Consider the following 21,487-nt stretch of genomic DNA (forward strand, 5'->3'; position numbering starts at 1 on the left):
AGTGGTGGGTTTTCCTGGAGCAATTTTCAGGCTTGGGGCCTCGATGGTGTCTTTGCTGCAGGATGTGATATTACAGATGTGCAATCTAAGCACAGAGTCACCAACCTGGATCCAAAATGAACGACGTCCTGGCAAAAATGTGTTTTCAAGTGTTGATAGTGTCAAGTTTTATTCTTAAGGTGAGACCTGCGATCATTTTGCTGAATTTTAATGTGCATAAAACATGACCCTGTTTTCCTAGGTGCTATTTATTTGAGGCAGGGTCTCACTCTGTTGCCCAGGCTGGAATGCAGTGGCTTGTTCTCAGCTCACTGCAGCCTCAACCTCCCTAGGCTCAGGTGATCCTCACATCTCAGACTCCTCAGTAGCTGGGACTATGGGCACGCACCACCATGCCCAGCTAATTTTCGTATTTTTTGCAAAGACACATTTTTGCCATGTTGCCCATGGCTGGTCTTGAACTCCTGGACTCAAGCAGTCCTCTCACCTTGGCCTCCCAAAGTGCTGGGATTACAGGTGTGAGTCACCACGCCTGGCCCTGTTTCTTGTCTTTGAAGCATCCCTGCCTCCGGCCTGGGAGCTCATACCTTCCCTACAACTCCCAAGTGCCTGGTCTTACGGGCACAGAGCTGGTAGAGAACATGGTAGAAACTGAACCTCAGCCTGTCCAGTAGCGCGATCTCGGCTCATTGCAACCTCCGCCTCCCAGGTTCTAGCGATTCTCCTGCCTCAGCCTCCCGAGTAGCTGGGATTACAGGTGCCGCCACCACCACGCCCAGTTAATTTTCAGTAGAGATGGGGTTTCACGTGTTGGCCAGGCTGGTCTCAAACTCCTGAAGTGATCCACCAGTCTCAGCCTCCCAAAGTACTGGGATGACAGGCGTGAGCCACTGCACCCAGCCACTTTTTTTTTTTTTTTTTTTTTTGAGATAGGCTCTGTTGCCCAGGCTAGAGTGCAAAGCACAATCGTAGTTCACTGCAGCCTCAAACTCGGGCTCAGGCGATCCTCCCACCTCAGCCTACCGTGTAGCTGGGGCCAGAGGCTTGCTACAGGCATTTCTTGCTTGGCCTGAGAAATATTCCTATGGGGTGCTGTCTCCTGGGCTTGGCTCTTGGTTCCTCGTGAGGCTCTGCTTCCCTGGATTGGGCACAGGCTTCTCAGTGCAGTTGGGGCAGATTCAAGGGGCGGTCCTGGGTCATGGTCTCAAATAGCCTCCCAGCTGAGAAAATGGGACACTCCCCTCGTCCCTGACATCTTGTCCCCGACATCTCATCCTCTCTGAATTGAGCCTTGGGTCTGTGGCCACATGGCAGGCAGAGACCCTGACCCCATCTGCTCCCACAGATTCGTCGGTAGACAGATGGCATGCACTATGCCCTGGGCCCTGGAGATGTGGCAGGAGCTATCCAGACAGAAACATATAGCACCTTGAGGGTATGGGGTGACATTTTAGGCAAGGCTTGAAGAGGGGAAAAGTGCCAGGAATGTGCAAAGGCTTGGAGATAGGAGCCAGCATGGCAGGTCAAGAACAAAAAGGGCAGTGTGGTGGGACTGGGTGGGAAGACGGGGCAAGGGCGTGGGTTTTAGCTAAGTGCAGTGGGAGTCTAGGGAAGGTCCTGGGCCCAGTACTCAAGCTACACCCACTCTGAAGCCATGTCCACTACCCCAAGGATGGGGTTTTGCCCCATTTTCCAAGTGGGGAGTCTGAGGCATGGCCCCAGTCAGGAGCAGCACCCTTCGAATAAACCAGAGGGGCTAGGGGCTAGGTTTTATTTTATTTATTTTTTCTGTTGAGCAGAGTCTTGCTCTGCTGCCCAGGCTGGAGTGCATTGGTGGGATCTTGGCTCACTGCATCCTCCATTTTCCGGGTTCAAGTGATTCTCCTGACTCAGGCTCCCCAGTAGCTAGGACTACAGGTGCAAGCCACCCATGCCCGGCTAAATTTTGTATTTTTAGTAGAGATGGGGTTTTACCATATTAGCCAGACTGGTCTCAAATGCCTCACCTCAAGTGATCCGCCTCCCAAAGTGCTGGGATTACAGGCGTGAGCCACCATGCCTGGCCCCAGGAGCTGGGTTTTCTACCTCCACTCTGATGTGGTCCAGCCAAGACTGGAGGCTAGGCACTGCCCCTCTTTTAGCCTCGGTTTCCTCATCTGCAAAACTGAAGGGGACAGGGCCATACCCTATTTGGAGGGATGAAGATAGAGCTGGCACTGCATCACCAGGGCACCAGAAAGCCATTGAGACTGAGTGAGCAGGGGCTGGGCATGGGGAGACCCACCAGAGGAGCAGGTATGTGGGGCTCATATGCAGGTAGGCACGATTAGGATTTCCTAATATACCTAATACATTTCCCCATATACCCCAAATGGGAGCCACTCCCAGGCTCTGGGGGGTCCTCTCTCGATTTCCTCCTTACCTTGCCATCTCCTTTCCCTCTCTCCCTATTCCAAGCAAATAAGCTTACTGGCCTTACTCAAACACACCAGCTCTCCTCTTCCTGGGGAACAACCTGGACTGTTTCTCTTACCTTCAGAGTCCCTTGACTTTTCTTTTTTTTTTTTTTTCTGAGACAGGGTCTCACTCTGTGGTCCAGGCTGGAGTGCAGTGGCACGATCATAGCTCACTGCAGCCTTGAACTCCCAGGCCCAAGCGATTCTCCCACCTCACCCTCCCAAGTAACTGAGACACACCACCATGCCTGGCTAATTTTTAAATTTTTTGTACAGATGGCCGTCTCGCTGTGTTGCCCAGATTGGTCTTTAACTCCTGGGCTCAAGCGATCCGCCCACCTCAGCTTCCCAAAGTTCTGCAATTATAGGCGTGAGCTGCCACGCCCTGCCCAGAGTCCCTCCTTGAACACCTCCCAACTCTACCTGGCATTTAGCACAACTTACAATTATTTTATTTCCATGTCATTCTTTTATTTTACTTGACTTTTCAATTGTCTCATTTTCGGCAGGGATGGGCCCAAGTCTCTTCGCCATGAGCTCTGGGGCCTGGCAGACAGTAGGTGCTCAAGAAATGCATGACTACATGAATGAACAGAGGAAGGAACGAGCTAGTGGGTCCAGCTGAATCTCGCCCAGCCCCACCCTGACTCTCTCACCCCCTCTTCCCGAGAGGAAAGGGACCCACAGCAGGGAGGGCTTCCCCCATCCCCGCAACGTCACTGTTGCTAGATTTGGGTTCAAATTACAGCTGTGAGCCGGGTGCAGTGGCTCATGCCTGTAACTCCAGCACTTTGGGGAGGTCGAGGCAGGTGGATCACCTGAGGTCAGGAGTTCGAGACCAGCCTGGCCAACATGGTGAAACCCTGTCTCCACTAAAAATACAGAAAATTAGCCAGGCGTGGTGGCCTGCGCCTGTAGTCTCAGCTACTCAGGAGGCAGAGGCACGAGAATTGCTTGAACCCGGGTAGAGACTGCAGTGAGCCAAGATCGTGCCACTCCAGCCTGGGCAACAAAGAGAGACCTTGTCCCAAAAAAAAAAAAAAAAAAAAAAAATCACCGCTGTGTCTTTTTTGTTTGTTTTTTGAGACGGAGTTTCGCTCTTGTTGCCCACAGTGGACTGCAGTGATACGATCTCGGCTCACTGCAACCTCCCCCTCCCGGGTTCAAGCGATTCTTCCGCCTCAGCCTCCGAGTAGCTGAGATTACAGGCGCCCACCCCCGTGCCCAGCTAATTTTTTTTGTATTTTTAGTAGAGACGGGGTTTCACTATATTGGCCAGGCTGGTCTCGAACTCCTGACCTCAGGTGATCCACCCGCCTTGGCCTCCCGAAGGGCTGGGATTACAGGCGTGAGCCACCGCGCCCGGGGTTTTTCTTTTTCTTTTTTCTTTTCCTTTTTTTTTTTTTTTTTTTTTTTTTAAGAGGCAGGGTCCGGGGCGCGTTGGCTCACGCCTGTAATCCCAACACTTTGAGAGGCCGAGGCGGGTGGATCACGAAGTCAGGAGTTCAAGACCAGCCTGGCCAAGATGGTGAAATCCCGTCTCTACTAAAAATACAAAAATTAGCCGGGTGGGGGGACACGCACCTGTAGTCCCAGCTACTTGGGAGGCTAAGGCGGGCGAATCGCTTGAACCCGGGAGGCGGAGGTTGCAGTGAGCCGAGATCGTGCCACTGCACTCCAGCTTGGGCGACAGTGCGAGACTGTCTCAAAAAACAAACAAACAAACAAGAGATGAGGTCTCGGCTGTGATGCCCAGGCTGTTTTCGAACTCCTGATCTCAAGATATCTGCCCGCCTCGGACTCGCAGTGTTGGGGTTACAGGCGTGAGCCACCGCGCCTGGCCCTTGGCTCTGCTTTTTGGCAAGTGACATCCATGTGGGCCTCAGTTTCCTTATCTATAAACTCCTACTTTACGTGGAGACAGGCCACCCTCGCCCCACCCCTGGCTGTTCCATCCTTAAAAGATGTGGACGGCGAGGCACTGGGGTCCACTTGCTTCCCAGCCCATCATCACAGCGACATCACGACCCGGGGACAACAAAGCTCCTTTGAGTTTGCCCATACTGGGGAGCTCAAAAGGTCCAGGTTCGAATCCTCCCGACTCCCTTTTGAGTCTTGGAGCAATAACCTCAACATGCCTGACTCTAAAATAGGGTACCCGCGCCTGCCTTCCCCGGACGGAGCGATCGCTTCTCCACTAGTTCGCAAATGGGGGCCACCGTTAGAGCCAGGTGCGAGGAACAGCGAGTTTATTGCAGGTTCCAACCGGGAACCTGGCACCCATGGCTGGTTGGGAAGGGACGCCCTCCGCGCAGAGGCTGAGAGTTCCGCGCAGGCGCAATGCTTCCGTCCCCTCTGGTCTCGCCCCTCTCGGGGCCTGGTCGCAGGGAATCGCGGATGCGCATGCGCCTCCAGCTCCCGGGATCGCGGAGAAAGTGGATTCCGAACAAGGGCAACTGCGGACTCCCCCGTGGGAAGAAAGGGAGGGAAGCGCAAGGGAAAAAGCTCATGTGCAGCAGCACGCGGCAGCTTCGCATATTCCCTCGAAGCGCGCCTCTTGCGCGTGCGCCGCGCTGGCCCGGTGCCCTTGGCTGCAGGAATGGCTGGAACCACCCGGCTTCTAGCCGGAGTCCCCGGCGCGCAGCCAGCAGTTGCGTGCTACCTGGCCCGCCGAGGGCCTGGCGGACGGGCTGAACTGCAGCAGCTCGGCGATCAGGGCCTTGCAGCGCTCGGAGAGCTCGAGGCCTTCGGGGTAGAGCACGCCGCGTTTCTGGCGCCGGGGCAGGCCGGCGATGTCCGAGTCGTCGAAGGGCATACACCCGGTAACCATGACGTAGAGCACGACGCCCATGCTCCACACATCGTACTTCTTGGGGTCGTAGGGGATGCCCAGGAGCACCTCGGGTGACGCGTAGGCGGCTGAGCCGCAGTAGGTGGTGCTCAGGTCTGGGTAGCCATGGGCCTGGCGGCCGAAGCCGAAGTCGGTGAGCTTGACGCGGCGCTCGTCCAGGCTCAGCAGCACGTTTTCGCACTTGAGGTCGCGGTGCACCAGGTGGTGATCGTGCAGGTAGCGCACGGCGCCGGCGATCTGCGCAAAGAGGTCGCGCGCCTGAACTCCGGGGATGCGCCCGTTGCGCTGCACGGCTTGCAGCAGGTCGGTGGCGGCCGCTTCCATCACGATGTACAGTTTCCCGTTGCACACCTCGATGAACTCGAAGACGTGCACGATGTGCGGGTGTCGCACGCCCCGCAGGATTGACAGCTCTCGCGGCAGGAACTTGTTGACGAAGTCCGGGGGCGCTCGCCGCCGGTCCACCACCTTGATGGCCACGGTACCCTTGTACTTCTTGGATGTGGCCACCTTCACCTTGGAGTAGCTGCCCTCTCCAATTGTGCGGCCCAGCTTATAACCGAGTTCGCTCAGAAGTTTGTCTCCCGACATGGTGGCGCCTAGGGCGCACGGGGGGCAGGAGGCGGCTGCTGTCGGGGGGCGGCCGGACTCCAATCTCGGGTCTAAGCCATGGCGCTTGGCACCTACACCCCCGCACCCCCATGTGCCCACTGCGACATTGGCCGCTGTTGTGCCTTTTATTGCCCCGTAACAATTTTTGCCTTGTGAAGTGACTGCGGGCGTCACTCCGCCTTAGGGTGGGGGTCCGGGACCCCGCCCCGGGGCCACCCTAGCCTCCCTGCTTTGTGACTCATAATCATCCTGAATGGTCAGTTTCCGAGAGGCCACTAGCAAGGGATACCCACCACCACCAGGGAGCAGAATCCGTTCCGGGGATTGGGGTGAGTCCGAATTCGAGCAGCAGCTGCCCCCCAACATCATGTACCCTACCCGTGACTACGTGGAGCCCTGGGCTTCGCGTAGAGTCCCTAGACGGGGCGAAAACGGGAAAGGGGGCCTTAACTGGGGCACCTGGCTCCTTTGAGAGCTCGGAGTTTCTGACTGGCCTGCGCAACATCCCAGAGGCAAGGTGAACGCGAGGGCCTTTAATGCAAGAACCAAGGCGAGTCACGCCCTGTCTGGGCAAAAGAGGAGTAAAGACCCCTCAGCTGCAGCCCGGCAGCGCACTCCTACCCAGGGTCCGCCGCTAGAGCTTTCCCGCGCGGTCGGATAGTTACACTACTGTTCGGGGCTTCCTAGCGCTGCGGCGGACCATCTCAAGTGCTTCCGCCACACTCATCATGGCGGTGGCAGTATGTCACTTCCGCCCGGGACCGGAGGTGTGGGATACTGCGAGCATGGCGGCGTCAAAGGTGAAGCAGGACATGCCCCCGCCGGGGGGCTATGGGCCCATCGACTACAAACGGAACTTGCCGCGTCGAGGACTGTCGGGTCAGTATCACTCTGCGCCGGGGTCTCAGAGTCTGGGCACTCGTGGCTCGGGGGCGGGGTTCCGGGGACACAGGCGGGCCTCAGTTTTCCCGGCGGTGTGACCGGAGGCGGAGCCCGGGGATCCATCATAGCTTCTGTAATAACGCTAAGTGCTGCAGTTTGTTGAGCGCTTTCCCAGCTCCTCTTCCTTCTCGTAACAGCCCAGGAAATCGGTCCCTCTAGTTATTTATGTTTTACAGTGGGTTAAACTGAGTCATAGCCTGTGCTCTGGCCCTCAGCCACCCTTGGATTTCTAAGATGGGGAAACTGAGGCCCAAAGGCGGCCGCGGCTCCCCAAGGCAAGGCTGAGGCCGCAACCCGGAACCTGGAGGGAATTTACAAGATGTTCTATGCAGTGGTTCTCTGCTGGCAGCCCCCGCCTGCATGGTGTGCCAGGAATCCATATTCTTAAAATTTTCAGTTTTTTTTTTTTAAGACGAAGTTTTGCTCTTGTTGCCCAGGCTGGAGTGCAATGGCGCCATCTCAGCTCACCGCAACCTCCGCCTCCTGGGTTCAAGCGATTCTCTTGCCTCAGCCTCCTCAGTAGCTGGGATTACAGGCATGTGCCACCACGCCTGGCTAACTTTGTGTTTTTAGTAGAGACGGGGTTTCTCCATGTTGGTCAGGGTGGTCTCGAACTCCCAACCTCGGATGATCCGCCCACCTCGGCCTCCCAAAGTGCTGGGATTACAGGCGTGAGCCACCATGCCCGGCGCAAAGTTTTCAAATGTTTAAGTAACACGTTAAATTTTGTTATCGGTCTCAGCACAGAAAATTGAAAAAGAGAACTTAAAAGGCGCCCATACTCAGTCCCCAGGTTAACAGACAAATAGAAACTTTTAAACGTAATTTAAGAGTGAATACATACATTTCTTTCTTTTTTTCTTTTTTTCTTTTTTTTTTTTTTTTATTGATCATTCTTGGGTGTTTCTCGCAGAGGGGGATTTGGCAGGGTCATACGACAATAGTGGAGGGAAGGTCAGCAGATAAACAAGTGAACAAAGGTCTCTGGTTTTCCTAGGCAGAGGACCCTGCGGCTCTCCGCAGTGTTTGTGTCCCTGGGTACTTGAGATTAGGGAGTGGTGATGATTCTTAACGAGCATGCTGCCTTCAAGCATCTGTTTAACAAAGCACATCTTGCACCGCCCTTAATCCATTCAGCCCTGAGTGGATACAGCACATGTTTCAGAGAGCACAGGGTTGGGGGTAAGGTCACAGATCAACAGGATCCCAATGCAGAAGAATTTTTCTTAGTACAGAACAAAATGAAAAGTCTCCCATGTCTACCTCTTTCTACACAGACACGGCAACCATCCGATTTCTCAATCTTTTCCCCACCTTTCTCCCCTTTCTATTCCACAAAACCGCCATTGTCTTCATGGCCCATTCTCAATGAGCTGTTGGGTACACCTCCCAGACGGGGTGGCGGCCGGGCAGAGGGGCCCCTCACCTCACGGACGGGGCGGCTGGCCGGGCAGAGGGGCTCCTCACTTCCCAGTAGAGGTGGCCGGGCAGAGGCGCCCCTCACGTCCCGGATGGGGCGGCTGTCCAGGCGGGGGGCTGACCCCCCCACCTCCCTCCCGGACGGGGCGGCTGGCCGGGCGGGGGGCTGACCCCCCACCTCCCTCCCGGACGGGGCGGCTGGCTGGGCAGAGGGGCTCCTCACTTCCCAGCAGGGGCGGCCGGGCAGAGGCACCCCTCAGTTCCCCGACGGGGCGGCTGGCCGGGCGGGGGGCTGACCCCCCCACCTCCCTCCCGGACGGGGCGGCTGGCCGGGCGGGGGGCTGACCCCCCACCTCCCTCCCGGACGGGGCGGCTGGCTGGGCAGAGGGGCTCCTCACTTCCCAGCAGGGGCGGCCGGGCAGAGGCGCCCCTCAGTTCCCCGACAGGGCGGCTGGCCGGGCGGGGGGCTGACCCCCCCACCTCCCTCCCGGACGGGGCGGCTGGCCGGGCAGAGGGGCTCCTCACTTCCCAGTAGGGGCGGCCGGGCAGAGGCGCCCCTCACCTCCCGGACGGGGCGGCTGGCCAGGCGGGGGGCTAACCCCCCCACCTCCCTCCCGGAAGGGGCGGCTGGCCGGGCGGCGGGCTGACCCCCCCACCTCCCTTCCGCACGGGGCGGCTGGCCGGGCGGGGGGTTGACCCCCCCACCTCCCTCCCGGACGGGGCGGCTGACCAGGCGGGGGGCTGACCCCCCCACCTCCCTCCCGGACGGGGCGGCTGGCTGGGCAGTGGGCTGACTCCCCCACCTCCCTCCCGGACAGGGCGGCTGGCCGGGCAGAGGGGCTCCTCACTTCCCAGTAGGGGCGGCCGAGCAGAGGCGCCCCTCACCTCCCGGACGGGGCGGCTGGCCAGGCGGGGGGCTAACACCCCCACCTCCCTCCCGGGCGGGGCGGCTGGCCGGGCGGGGGGCTGAACCCCCACCTCCCTCCCGGATGGGGCTGCTGGCCAGGCAGGGGGCTAACCCCCCCACCTCCCTCCCGGACGGGGCGGCTGGCCAGGCGGGGGGCTAACCCCTCCACCTTCCTCCCGGACGGGGAGGCTGGCCGGGCGGAGGGCTGACCCCCCCACCTCCCTCCCGGACGGAGCGGCTGGCCGGGCAGAGGGGCTCCTCACTTCCCAGTAGGGGCGGCTGGGCAGAGGCGCCCCTCACCTCCCGGACAGGGCGGCTGGCCGGGCGGGGGGCTGATCCCCCCACCTCCCTCCCAGACGGGGCGGCTGGCCTGGAGGGGGCTGACCCCCACCTCCCTCCCGGACGAGGTGGCTGCCGGGCGGAGACGCTCCTCACTTCCCAGACGGGGTGGCTGCTGGGCAGAGGGGCTCCTCACTTCTCAGATGGGGCGGCTGCCGGGCGGAGGGGCTGCTCACTTCTCAGACGGGGCGGTTGCCAGGCAGAGGGTCTCCTCACTTCTCAGACGGGGCGGCCGGGCAGAGACGCTCCTCACATCCCGGACGGGGCGGCAGGGCAGAGGTGCTCCTCACATCTCAGACGATGGGCAGCCGGGCAGAGACGCTCCTCGCTTCCCAGATGTGATGGCGGCTGGGAAGAGGCGCTCCTCGCTTCCTAGATGGGATGGCGGCCGGGCAGAGACGCTCCTCACTTTCCAGACTGGGCAGCCAGGCAGAGGGGCTCCTCACATCCCAGACGATGGGCGGCCAGGCGGAGACGCTGCTCGCTTCCCAGACGGGGGGGCGGCCGGGCAGAGGCTGCAATCTCGGCTCTTTGGGAGGCCAAGGCAGGTGGCTGGGAGGTGGTTGTAGCGAGCCGAGATCACGCCACTGCACTCCAGCCTGGGCACCATTGAGCACTGAGTTCTCTTTTTTTTTTTTTTTAAGACAGGGTATGGTTCTGTTGCCTGGGCTGGAGTGATCTCTTGGCAACCTCCGCCTCCTGGGCTCAAGCCATCCTCCCACCCCAGCCTCCCGAGTAGCTGGGGTTACAAGCATGCGCCCAGCTTTCTGAGTATTTTCTATAGAGATGGGGTCTCGCCATCTTGCCCAGGCTGGTCTTGAAGTCCTGGGCTCAAGTGATCCACCCACCTCGGCTTCCCAAAGAGATGGGACTATCGGCATGAGCCACCGTGCTCGGCAGAATGCATGTCTCTTAACAAATCAAACTTTACATTTAAATTACATGTTATGCACATTATTCCTCAATTTTAACACGCACACAAAAATGAGCATGGTAATTAAAAACGTAATAACTCAGACAGTAGAAAAATCAGTGTGAGGTGAAAAGTCCTCCCCAGCCCCTTTTTGGTTTTTTTATTTTTTATTTCTACTTTTTGTAGAGACGGGGGTGCAGCTATGTTGACCAGGCTGGTCTCAAACTCCTGGGCTCAAGTGATTCTCCAGCCTCAGCCTCCCAAAGTGCTGGAATTACAGCCATGAGCCACCGCTGCCAACCTCCTCTTGTTTTTCTTGTATCCCAGAACTGAGATTGGCAGACTTTTTCTATAAAAGGGACAGATGACAAGTATTTTGGGTTTGGCTGGCCAGAAAGTTTCAGTTACTGCGACAACCATTTACAAATGGAAAGTGTTCTTAGCCTGGGGGCTATACAAAAACAGATTGCCTCTGAGCCAGGTGGCTCATGCCTGTAATCCCCACACTTTGGGAGGCTGAAGCGGGAGGATGGCTTGAGCCCAGGAGTTTGTGACCAGCCTGGGCAACATAGTGAGACCCCCACCTCTACCAAAAATTAAAAAAAAAAAAAGAGGCTTCAGGCTAGATCTGGCCCATGAGTGCTGTCCCAGAACACATTGGAGGAATATAATGCATTCTATTTCCTCATTTTTCTTTTTTCTTTTCTTTCTTTCTTTCTTTCTTTCTTTTTTTATTTTTTGAGACAGAGTCTCATTCTGTCACCCAGGCTAGAGTGCAGTGGCCCGATCTTGGCTCACTGCAACCTCCACCTCCTGGGTTCAAGCAATTCTCCTGTCTCAGCCTCCCAAGTAGCTGGGACTACAGTTGGATGCCACCACACCCAGCTAATTTTTGTATTTTTAGTAGAGATGGGGTTTCACCATATTGGTCAGACTGGTCTCGAACCCCTGACCTCAGGTGATCCACCCACCTCGGCCTCCCAAAGTGCTCATATTGCAGGCACGACCCACCACGCCTGGCGTTGTTTGTTTTTTGGTTGTTGTTTTTTGTGTGTGTGTGTGTGTGTGTTTTTTTTTTAGACCAGGTCTTGCTCTGTCACCCAGGCTGGAGTGCAGTGGCGTGATCTCGGCTCACTGCAACCTGTGCCTCCCAGGTTCAAGCGATTCTCCTCCCTCGGCCTCCCTAGTATCTGGGATTACAGGTGCGCGCCACCATGCCCTGCGAAATTTTTTTTTTTTTTTTTTGAGATGGAGTTTTCACTTTTATTGCCCAGGCTAGAGTGCAATGGTGCAATCTTGGCTCACCGCAACCTCTGCCTCCCAGGTTTAAGCGATTCTCCTGTCTCAGCCTCCCAAATAGCTGGGATTACAGGCATGTGCCACCATGCACAGCTAATTTTTTGTATTTTTAGTAGAGATGGGGTTTCTCCATGTTGGTCAGGCTGGTCTCAAACTCCTGACCTCAGATGATCTGCCCGCCTTGGTCTCCCAAAGTGGTGGGATTACAGGTGTGAGCCACTGGGCCTGGCCTAATTTTTTTTTTTTTTGTAGTATTTTTAGTAGCGACGGGGTTTCGCCATGTAGGCCAGGCTGGTCTCGAACTCCTGACCTCAGGTGGTCCCCCTGCCTCAGCCTCCCAAAGTGCTGGTATTACAGGCATGAGCCACCATGCCTGGCCGAGTCTCATTCTTCTCAGGTGTAACCTGGGCTACCCCACCCCTTCAGGTGTGCAGCACAAGGTCTGTTTCCAAATGTGCACCTGTGTGACCTGCAGCCAGACCAGGCCACAGAAGGACCTCAGGCCTGGAGGCTCCCTGAGCTCCCTGCTTCCAGCATCTCATTTTTGTATAAATACCCTGGTCCTCTCCCAGTTCACCACAGAGCAGTGGCCCCCCTGTGCCAGACAGTGCCCTAAATACCACTGCCTGGGGTTGTGTCTCCTAATGGTGTGGACTTTTGTTACAGCACATACACACCCACCCCAGCCTTTCCCAGCGGAGGAGTGAGGAGGTTACCCCTATGCTGGTGTGCTCTTTGTTTATGGCCCTGCTTTCATTGTTGAGTGAGCACATGGTTCCAGGCCCTGTCCCCAAGCGCTCACAGCTGAGCTGAAGAGATACAACACATCATGCCAGGATTTCTAGTTGTTGGTGAGGCCTGGGATAACCTGGGCCCACTTAAGCCAGGATGTGCCAGGAGGACCTCTCTGAGAAGAAGCCTGCTCTGCAGAAAAAGAGCAAATACACAGGCCCTGCCTCCTCTCCCTCTGTCCTCCTCTCCTGCCTCTCCTGAGCCATGGTCCACAGTGGCCTTCCCACCAGACCTACCTTCTGTGCTCCTGTCCAAGGCCTGGTGGCCCCAAGCCTGGCACCCACTCCCTTCTGTCTGCCTGGGTCAGCCATTCACTCACTGCCAGCGTCCCAGGACATGATGGGCTGGCTCAGGCTGCTTTTTGTTCTCTTTTTTTTTTTTTTTTTGAGACAGAGTCTTGTTCTGTCACTCAGGCTGGAGTGCAGTGGCGCGATCTCAGCTCACTGCAAGGATGGTCTCAATCTCCTGACCTCATGATCCACCTACCTCAGCCTTCCAAAGTGCTGGGATTACAGGCATGAGCCACTGCACCTGGCTGGCTCAGGCCCCTTTTAATCCATGCCGCTCCTGAAGTGACTTCCACCCCACCTCCTCCACTATCTCCCACACCCAGTTCTCCTGTCCCCACTCCCTCCTGAGCCTAGCAGGCAGCCCTTTCCTTTTCATCTTGTGTCTTTAATATATTTATTGAGGTTCCAATACCATACCACACAACTCACCCATTTAAAGTCTGTCCAATTTAATGGCTGTGAGCGGTGGCTCATGCCTGTAATCTCAGCCCTTTGAGGACAAAGCGGATGGATCACCTGAGCTCAGGAGTTGGAGACCAACCTGGCGAACATGGCAAAACCCTGTCTCTACTAAAAATACAAAAGTTAGTCGGGTATGGTGGTGCACACCTGTAATCCCAGCTACTTGGGAGGCTCAAGCAGGAGAATCGCTTGAACCTGGAAGGCGGAGGTTGCAGTGAGCCAAGATCTTGCCTCTGCACTCCAGCCTGGGCAACAGAGTAAGACTCCATCTCAAAAATAATAATAATAATATAGTGAAGTGTGTCCAATTTATTGATTTTTTAGTATATTCACAAAGTTGTATGGCCATTGCCATGATCAGAATTTAGACCACTTTCATTACCCAAAAGAAACCCCGTCTTCCCTATTAGCAATCATCCCACCCCTGGCAAACACTAATCTGCTTCCTTCTCTGTGGATTTGCCTGTTCTGGGCATTTCCTATCAGTGGAGTCAGACCGTGTGGCCTTTTGTTTCTGGCAAATTAATATCCAGCACCAAGTGTTGTGTTTTTATTTTTTGATGGGTGCTTGGGTCATCCACCTACTCTTTGGCTGCTGTGAATAATGTGAGTACGGCTGCCATGAAGATTCATGCTGTACAGGTGTTTGTATGGATGTAGATTTTCATTTTTCTCTTGTGAACTTTCCCCTAAGAGACAAACCACTGGATCATATGGTAACTTCGTGTTTAACATTTTGAGGAACTGCCAAATTGTTTTCCAAATTGGCTGCACCATTTTGTGCTTCCACCTGCAATGTATGAGAGTCCCAATTTCTCCACATCTCAACAACACTGATTATTTTCCATTTTTTTGATCATAGCCACCATCCTAGCGCATGTGAAGCGGTATTTCATTATGGTGGAGTTTTTTAAAATTCTTTTTGGGTCTTTTTTTGCTCAGTTTTCTGGGCATTGATCGTTGATTTGCATATCACTGCTGGCTGATGATGTCGAACATTTTTTCATGTGTTTCATTATTTTTATTTTTTATTATTTTTTTCAAGAGATGGGGCCTCAGTGTTTCCCAGGCTGGTGTCGAACTCCTGGGCTCAAGCTGTCCTCCCGCCTCAGCCTCTCAAAGTGCTGAGATTCTAGGAGTGAACCACCACCTTTGCATGTGTTTATTGGCCATTTGTATGTCTGTCTGTGAGAAATGTCTATTCAAATCCTTTATATATTTTTAGTAGGGTTTTTTGTTTGTTTGTTTGTTTTTTTGAGATGGAGTCTTGCTCTGTCGCCCGGGCTGGAGTGTGGTGGCACGATCTCGGCTCACTTCAAGCTCCGCCTCCCGGGTTCACGCCATTCTCCTGCCTCAGCTTCCCGAGTAGCTGGGACTACAGGCACCTGCCACTGCGCCCGGCTAATTTTTTGCATTTTTAGTAGAGACGGGGTTTCACTGTGTTAGCCAGGATCGTCTCAATCTCCTGACCTGGTGATCCGCCCACCTCGGCCTCCCAAAGTGCTGGGATTACAGGTGTGAGCCACTGTGCCCGGCTTAGTAGGGTTTTTTAAATTATTGAATTATTGAGTTGTAAGAGTATGTATACGTATGTTGTCTTCTCAGCTAATTGATAGTTTCATTTACAGCACAAAAGTTTTTTATTTCAATAAAGTCCGGGCTGGGCACGGTGGCTCATGCCTGTAATTCCAGCACTTTGCGGGGCAGAGGCAGGCAGATCACTTGAGGTCAGGAGTTTGAGACCAGCCTGGCCAATATGGCAAAACCCCATCTCTACTAAAAATACAAAAATTAGCCGGGCGCGGTGGCGGGCACCTGTAGTCCCAGCTACTCAGGAGGCTGAGGCAGGAGAATGGCGTGAACCCGGGAGGCGGAGCTTGCAGTGAGCCGAGATTGTGCCACTGCACTTCAGCCTGGGCCACAGAGTGAGACTCCATCTCAAAAATACATGTATAATAATAATTTCAATGAAGTCCAATTTCTGTATTTTTCCTTTTGTCACTTGTGCTTCTGGTGTCATATCTAAGAAACCTAGTTTGAGGTCACAGTGAGTGACTTACATTTTCTTCTAAGAGTATTATAGTTTCAGCTCTTACGCTTAGGTCTTTGATCCTTTTTTTTTTTTTTTTTTTTGAGATGGAGCCTCGCTCTGTTGCACAGGCTGGAGTGCAGTGGCGCGATCTAGGCTCACTGCAAGCTCCGCCTCCCGGGTTCACGCCATTCTCCTGCCTCAGCGTCCTGAGTAGTGGGGACTACAGGTGTCAGCCACCACGCCCGGCTAATTTTTTGTATTTTTAGTAGAGACGGGGTTTCACCGTGTTAGCCAGGATGGTCTGGATCTCTTGACCTCATGATCCGCCTGCCTTGGCCTCCCAAAGTGCTAGAATTATAGGCGTGAGCCACTGCGCCCGGCAGGTCTTTGATCCTTTTGAGTTAATTTTTGTGGATGGTATAAAGAAGGAATGCATCCTCATTCTTTAGCGTGTGGCTGTCTGGTTATCCCATTTGTTGAAAAGACTGTTTTCTCTCCCGTTGAATTATCTTGGCACCTTTGTCCAAAATCAATTGACCATAAATGTGAGGGTTTATTTCTGGACTCTCAGTTCTGTTCCATTGATGAACATCTCTGTCCTATGCCAGTGCCACACTGTCTTGTACACACAGCTGTGGGATAAGTTTTGAAATACTGAAGTGTGAGTCTTTCAACTTTGTTCTTTTTCAAAATTGTTTTGGCTATTCTGGTCCCTTGCATTTCCATATGAATTTCCCAACCTGCTTGTCAGTTTCTGCAACAGGAAAAGAAATGGTTGGGATTCTGATGGGGATTGCGTTTCAAATCTGTATCAGTTTGCACAGCGTTGCCATCTGCACAATGCTAAGTGCTCCAATTCTTGAACACAGGATGGGTTTTTATTTATTTTGGTCTTCTCTAAGAATGGCCAAGACCGGGCTCAGTGGCTCATACTGGTAGTCCCAACACTCTGGGAGGCTGAGGTGGGAGGATTGCTTGAGGCCAGGAGTTCAAGACCAGCCTGGACAATATAGCAAGACCCTGTTTCTATGAAAAATATATTTTTCTTTTTTTTTTTTTTTGTTTTTGTTTTTGGTTTTGTTTTTTGAGACAAAGTTTTCTCTGTCACCTAGGCTGGAGTACAGTGGTGCCATCTCAGCCCACTGCAACCTTGACTTCTTGGGCTTAAGTGATACTCCCGCCTCAGCCACCCAAGTAGGTGGGACCACAGATACGTGCCACCACATCTAGCTAATTTAAAAATATGCATTTTGGGCCGGGCATGGTGGCTCATGCCTGTAATCCTAGCACTTTGGGAGGCCGAGGAAGATGGATTTACCTGAGGTTGGGAGTTCCAGGCCAGCCTGGCCAACATGGTGAAACCCCGTCTCTACTAAAAAAATACAAAAATTTAGCTGGGCACAGTGGCGTGCACCTGTAATTCCAGCTATTCAGGAAGCTGAGGCAGGAAAATCACTTGAACCTGGGAGGCGGAGGTTGCAGTGGGCTGAGATCGCATCACTGCACTTTAGCCTGGGCTACAGAGGGAGACTTTGTCTCAAAAAATAAAATAAAATACGTATTTTGTAAATGTTTCACTGTGTTGCACAGGCTAGTTGCAAACTCCTAGTCAAGTGATCCTCTCACCTCAGCCTCCCAAAATGCTGGGATTACAAGCGTGAGCCGCTGTGCCCAGGTGAAAAAATCTGATCCCACCACTGCACTCCAGCCTGGACAACAGAGAGAGGCCCGGTCTCCAAAACCAAAAACAAAAAGAATGGTCCACACTACCTTTTGTGCGTGCCCCTCACCATGTTCCCCACCAGACTAGCAGTTCCTAAGACACAGACTCTGAGGCCTGGGGCCTTGGCCCCTCTGTGGTTGGCGAGGAGGAAGAGCCCTGTGCAGGCTGCATGCAAATACAAGAGCCCCTGCATTGTTTCTGTCATCTCATACATCTCTGTTCTATGCCAGTGCCACGCTGTCTTGTACACACAGCTGTGGGATAAGTTTTGGAATTTATTTCTTCTTTGGAGTTTATCTTACAGATGGGCCTGCGTATGAGTGCGCAGATGTGAGGGTGCAGGTTCTCCCCAAGGGCCCATTTTCTGCACCAGAAGGCTGAGGGCAGCCCAGGTCTGTCCCCTGGGTTCTCTATAGCCGTTGAAAATAATGAGATATGGCCGGGCACGGTGGCTCACGCCTGTAATCCCAGCACTTGCAGGTGGATCATGAGGTCAGGAGTTCGTGACCAGCCTGGCCAATATGGTGAAACCCTGTCTCTACTAAAAATACAAAAATTAGCCAGGCGTGGTGGTGGGCGCCTGTAGTCCCAGCTGCTCGGGAGGCTGAGGTGGAAGAATCGCTTGAACCCGGCAGGCAGAGGTTGCAGTGAGCCAAGATCTTGCCACTGCACCCCAGCCAGGGCAACAGAGTGAGATTCCGTCTCAAAAATAAATAAATTTAAAAAAGAAAAGAATGAGATATGACCAGCCTGGGCAATATAGCAAGACCCCATCTGTACAAAAATTAGTTAACTGGACATGGCACACACCTGGGGTCCCAGTTACTCGGGAGGCTAAAGTGGGAGGATCACTTGAACCCAGGAGTTGGAGACTGCATTGAGCCATGATCGCGCCCCTGCACTCCAGCCTGGGTAGCAGAGTGAGACCTTGTCTCAAAACCAAAAACCAAAAAAGAAAAAAAAAAATGAACAAGGCAGCTGATGAAACCTCCCATGTGCTAGACAGGAGGCTGAGAGCTGGGAGCTGGCCCTGAGCACCCTGGGCCTCTCCAGAGATGTGCCTCTGAGCCCGGACCCAGCACACCCTCATTACCTGTAGTATGGAAATGTCTTAGCCCTGACTTGGGCTTCTAACAGGTTAAATAACCAGGTACGAATTTGAGCCAGTTTCTCATTTATCTCCGGGTCTAGCAGAGGTGCCCCCGTGAGCTCCATGCTGGAGCAGAGCTGAAGGCAAAAGAGCATGACAGGTGCAGAGCAGGGCCCGGCAGGCACAGAGTAGCCCCCGCAGGCATAGAGCAGGGCCCAGTGCCCTGGAGGCCTGGAGATGGCCTTGCCTTCCACCTGCTGGTCATTTCCTGGGTGTTGACTGGAGCCCGGCCTGCCTGAGCTTGTCATTCATCCCACCAAGCGCAAAGCCTGTCCAGAGAAGAGACTGGGGCTGGAAGGATCTGGAGGGTGCAGGGTGAGCCTGGGAGCCAGATCCCAGACAGCCCACGCCTCTCTGAAGATCCCAGTGGGCCCCCAGCCTGTCAGTCAGGATTAGAGCAAGGCCCCACTGGTGCTCAGTAAATATTCATGATGGCCTAGGTCCTTCCTGGGGTGCAGGGCAGGGGACTTCACCCTGCAGAGCCAAGAGGTAGCACAGCCACCCCTAGAGTCCGGGGGGTGGCTGGGCAGCCCCCACAGGGCACTGCCTGTCCCTGGCAGCTGTGTGCAGCCCCCGCAGGGCAGCACGCGGAACTGTGGCCCAGGTGGCCGGGAGCCACCATGGACACTGTCAGAGCCGCCCTCCCACTTCAGGGCCAGCCTGCCGCCCAGGGTCCAAACAGCCTTCTAGAACACGATGGAGCTGGGGCCCCCCTAGCAACCACCATCTAGACCCTCAGGCCTCCTGAGGTTGCTGCCTGGCTTGTACCTTTCAGAAAACCCCTGGCATGGGGGCAGAGGTGTCACAGTCCAAGCAGCCCCACTCCTGAGAAGCCGCCAGTGTCCCCTGATTGCAGAGTGGGCAGCGCCTGGAGCTGTGGAGGAGGGTGTCTGGGGGCGGGCTGGCCCGCTGAGCAGCGCCTCTCTTCACAGGCTACAGCATGCTGGCCATAGGGATTGGAACCCTGATCTACGGGCACTGGAGCATAATGAAGTGGAACCGTGAGCGCAGGTAGGGCCCCTGGTGGGCGTTGTCTGAAAGTCCCCCCCGGCCAGTTGTCGGGGTCCTGTAGCATTCCGCTGTTGTCCGTGCTGGCGAGGGGTGAACGGGCCCCTTGGACTTGGCCGTGCAATCCCAGGCCCCAGAAAGTGCAGATCCAGACCCAGCACTTCCACTTCTAGGCTCTGTCCTCGAGATGTCTCCATGTCTGCAATCCCAGCACTTTGGGAGGCCAAGGTGGGAGCATTGCTTGAGCCCAGGAGTTCAAGACCAGCCTGGGCAATAGAGGGAAACCCTGTCCTCGCCACCCCAAAAAATGTGTCTAGTGAGGAGGGTTGGGACCCGTGGATCCAGGTTAGGACAGGATATGAGTGGGGGGCCTGCCTCGGGCCCTCTAAGCAGGATTTTGTCAGAGGTGACCAGGCTCAAACCAGACCACACCAGGCAGTGGACACACAGGGCCAGATGAACTAGGGCCAGGCACCCCCCTCTCCCTGTGTCACAGGCTGGGCACTCCTTCCCCACCCCTCCCCCCACCCCAACGCAGGCCAGGCAGGACTGGGAGATGGGGGTCATTGCAGGGAACTGGGAAACTGCCAGAAAGCAGGGAGAAGAAAGGAAAGATTGTGGCCCCGCCTGCCCCAGCCTCACACACTGTGATTATTTTGAGATGAAGGGGACGTGGTTTTGTGAGGCCCAGAGCCCCGTGATGAAGTCACCCCCTCTTCGTCGCGATCATCAGGCAGAGTTATTTTTAGGATAAAAAAAGTTTTTAATTGAAAAGAAAGTAGAAAGCCAACAGTCTTGTGGGCAGTCACCCGTGCAGCTGCCTGCACCCGCCCTCCTCTCAGGCTCCTGGTGGGCTCTTCCCGCGACCCTCGCCCTGCCCCCTGCCTGCCTCCCCGCCCCCTCCGCCTCTTCCCCCAGCAGCACCCTGGCCCCTGAGGTCTGTGCTGCCTGTGCTCCCCTGACCCAGCCTGGTCTGACCTGAGTGTGGGTTTCGGGCTTTCACAGGCGCCTACAAATCGAGGACTTCGAGGCTCGCATCGCGCTGTTGCCACTGTTACAGGCAGAAACCGACCGGAGGTAGCACCGCAGGGGCCAAGGTCGGGAGGTCACTGGCCGGAAGGCCCCAGGCTGCAGTGCCTGACCTGCATCCCCGAAGGTGGCCAGAATGCACGTGGGGGCCATCGCCCTGTGCCGTCAGCTGCATCCTCAGGCGTGGAGACTTAGTGGAGACCCAAGGGGGTGAACCAGAAGGCTTCCTGGAGGAGGGGGCAGCACTGGGGTTGGGGCAAGAGAAAAGCTAGGAGTTGGCTGGGGGCAAAGGAGACAGGGTCGGAGGGGGCTTGAAGGGGTGCTACCAGGGGCCCTAGGCAGGGGCCCCTCAGGGCACTGAGGCCCCACCCCCACCATCGGCCCCATCCCCACAGGACCTTGCAGATGCTTCGGGAGAACCTGGAGGAGGAGGCCATCATCATGAAGGACGTGCCCGACTGGAAGGTGGGTCCCAGCTGGGAGGGCCGGGGTGCCAGCCACGGCAGAGACAGGGCCTGGGGTTGGGGAGCTCCCACAGCTTTCTATAGACGCCCCAGGACCAAGGGGGTGGTGGGTGCCAGGTCCCATAAGGGAAGGCTGTAGCGCCTGCCATGCACAGGGGCCACTGGTCCTAGGGGATGGGTCCCAGCAGGCTGTATATGGGTGGCTGTGCCTCTACCCATACCCCACTGTCCCCACAGGTGGGGGAGTCTGTGTTCCACACAACCCGCTGGGTGCCCCCCTTGATCGGGGAGCTGTACGGGCTGCGCACCACAGAGGAGGCTCTCCATGCAAGCCACGGCTTCATGTGGTACACGTAGGCCCTGTGCCCTCCGGCCACCTGGATCCCTGCCCCTCCCCACTGGGACGGAATAAATGCTCTGCAGACCTGGCCTACCTGTTTTCCTGGGGACTGGGGGAGAGAAGGGGGAGAGGGCCCAGCTAGGCACCACCGGATCACATGTAGCATGGGGACGCAGCAGATATGCACAGGGTGACCTCAAAACACACCTAGGGGCTGCCCCTGGATCCACTGGCGGCCTCCTCTCTGCCTCCGATATACCTGGACTCTCCTGCCTCCCTTTTGAAACCATGCCTGTCAGCAGCCCACTCACCTCTCCAGGCTGGGGGCCCCTGGGTCAGCTTTGGGTCAGACCTTCTCCACGGAGGTCTGGAGAGTGGGGGGAGCCTTGACCTCCCGGATGCAAGTGATCCTCCCGCCTCAGCCTCCCGTGTCACTGCGATTACAGGATTACAGGCGTG

General features: G+C 55.5%; 2 protein-coding genes across 2 annotated transcripts; one reads left to right on the forward strand and one right to left on the reverse strand.

Moving 5' to 3' along the window:
- Positions 1–4,688: 4,688 nt before the first annotated feature.
- Positions 4,689–5,898, reverse strand: TSSK6 (testis specific serine kinase 6). The gene has a single exon (XM_019015806.2). The coding sequence runs from the start codon at positions 5,896–5,898 to the stop codon at positions 5,077–5,079; it is 822 nt and encodes a 273-aa protein (XP_018871351.1). The 3' UTR covers positions 4,689–5,076.
- An 806-nt stretch (positions 5,899–6,704) lies between these two features.
- NDUFA13 (NADH:ubiquinone oxidoreductase subunit A13) lies at positions 6,705–21,045 on the forward strand. The gene is given in 5 exon segments (NM_001279754.1): positions 6,705–6,798; positions 19,120–19,198; positions 20,201–20,272; positions 20,620–20,689; positions 20,926–21,045. Coding segments are annotated over 5 exon segments (435 nt in total).
- Positions 21,046–21,487: the final 442 nt, after the last annotated feature.

Source organism: Gorilla gorilla, chromosome 20, assembly GCF_029281585.2.
Source record: "Gorilla gorilla gorilla isolate KB3781 chromosome 20, NHGRI_mGorGor1-v2.1_pri, whole genome shotgun sequence".
NCBI classification, from domain to species: Eukaryota; Metazoa; Chordata; class Mammalia; order Primates; family Hominidae; genus Gorilla; species Gorilla gorilla.

What these genes read in the sequence shown, in the direction of transcription:
- TSSK6 (XM_019015806.2), bottom strand. Translation starts at nt 5,898, where the DNA reads ATGTCGGGAGACAAACTTCTGAGCGAACTCGGTTATAAGCTGGGCCGC.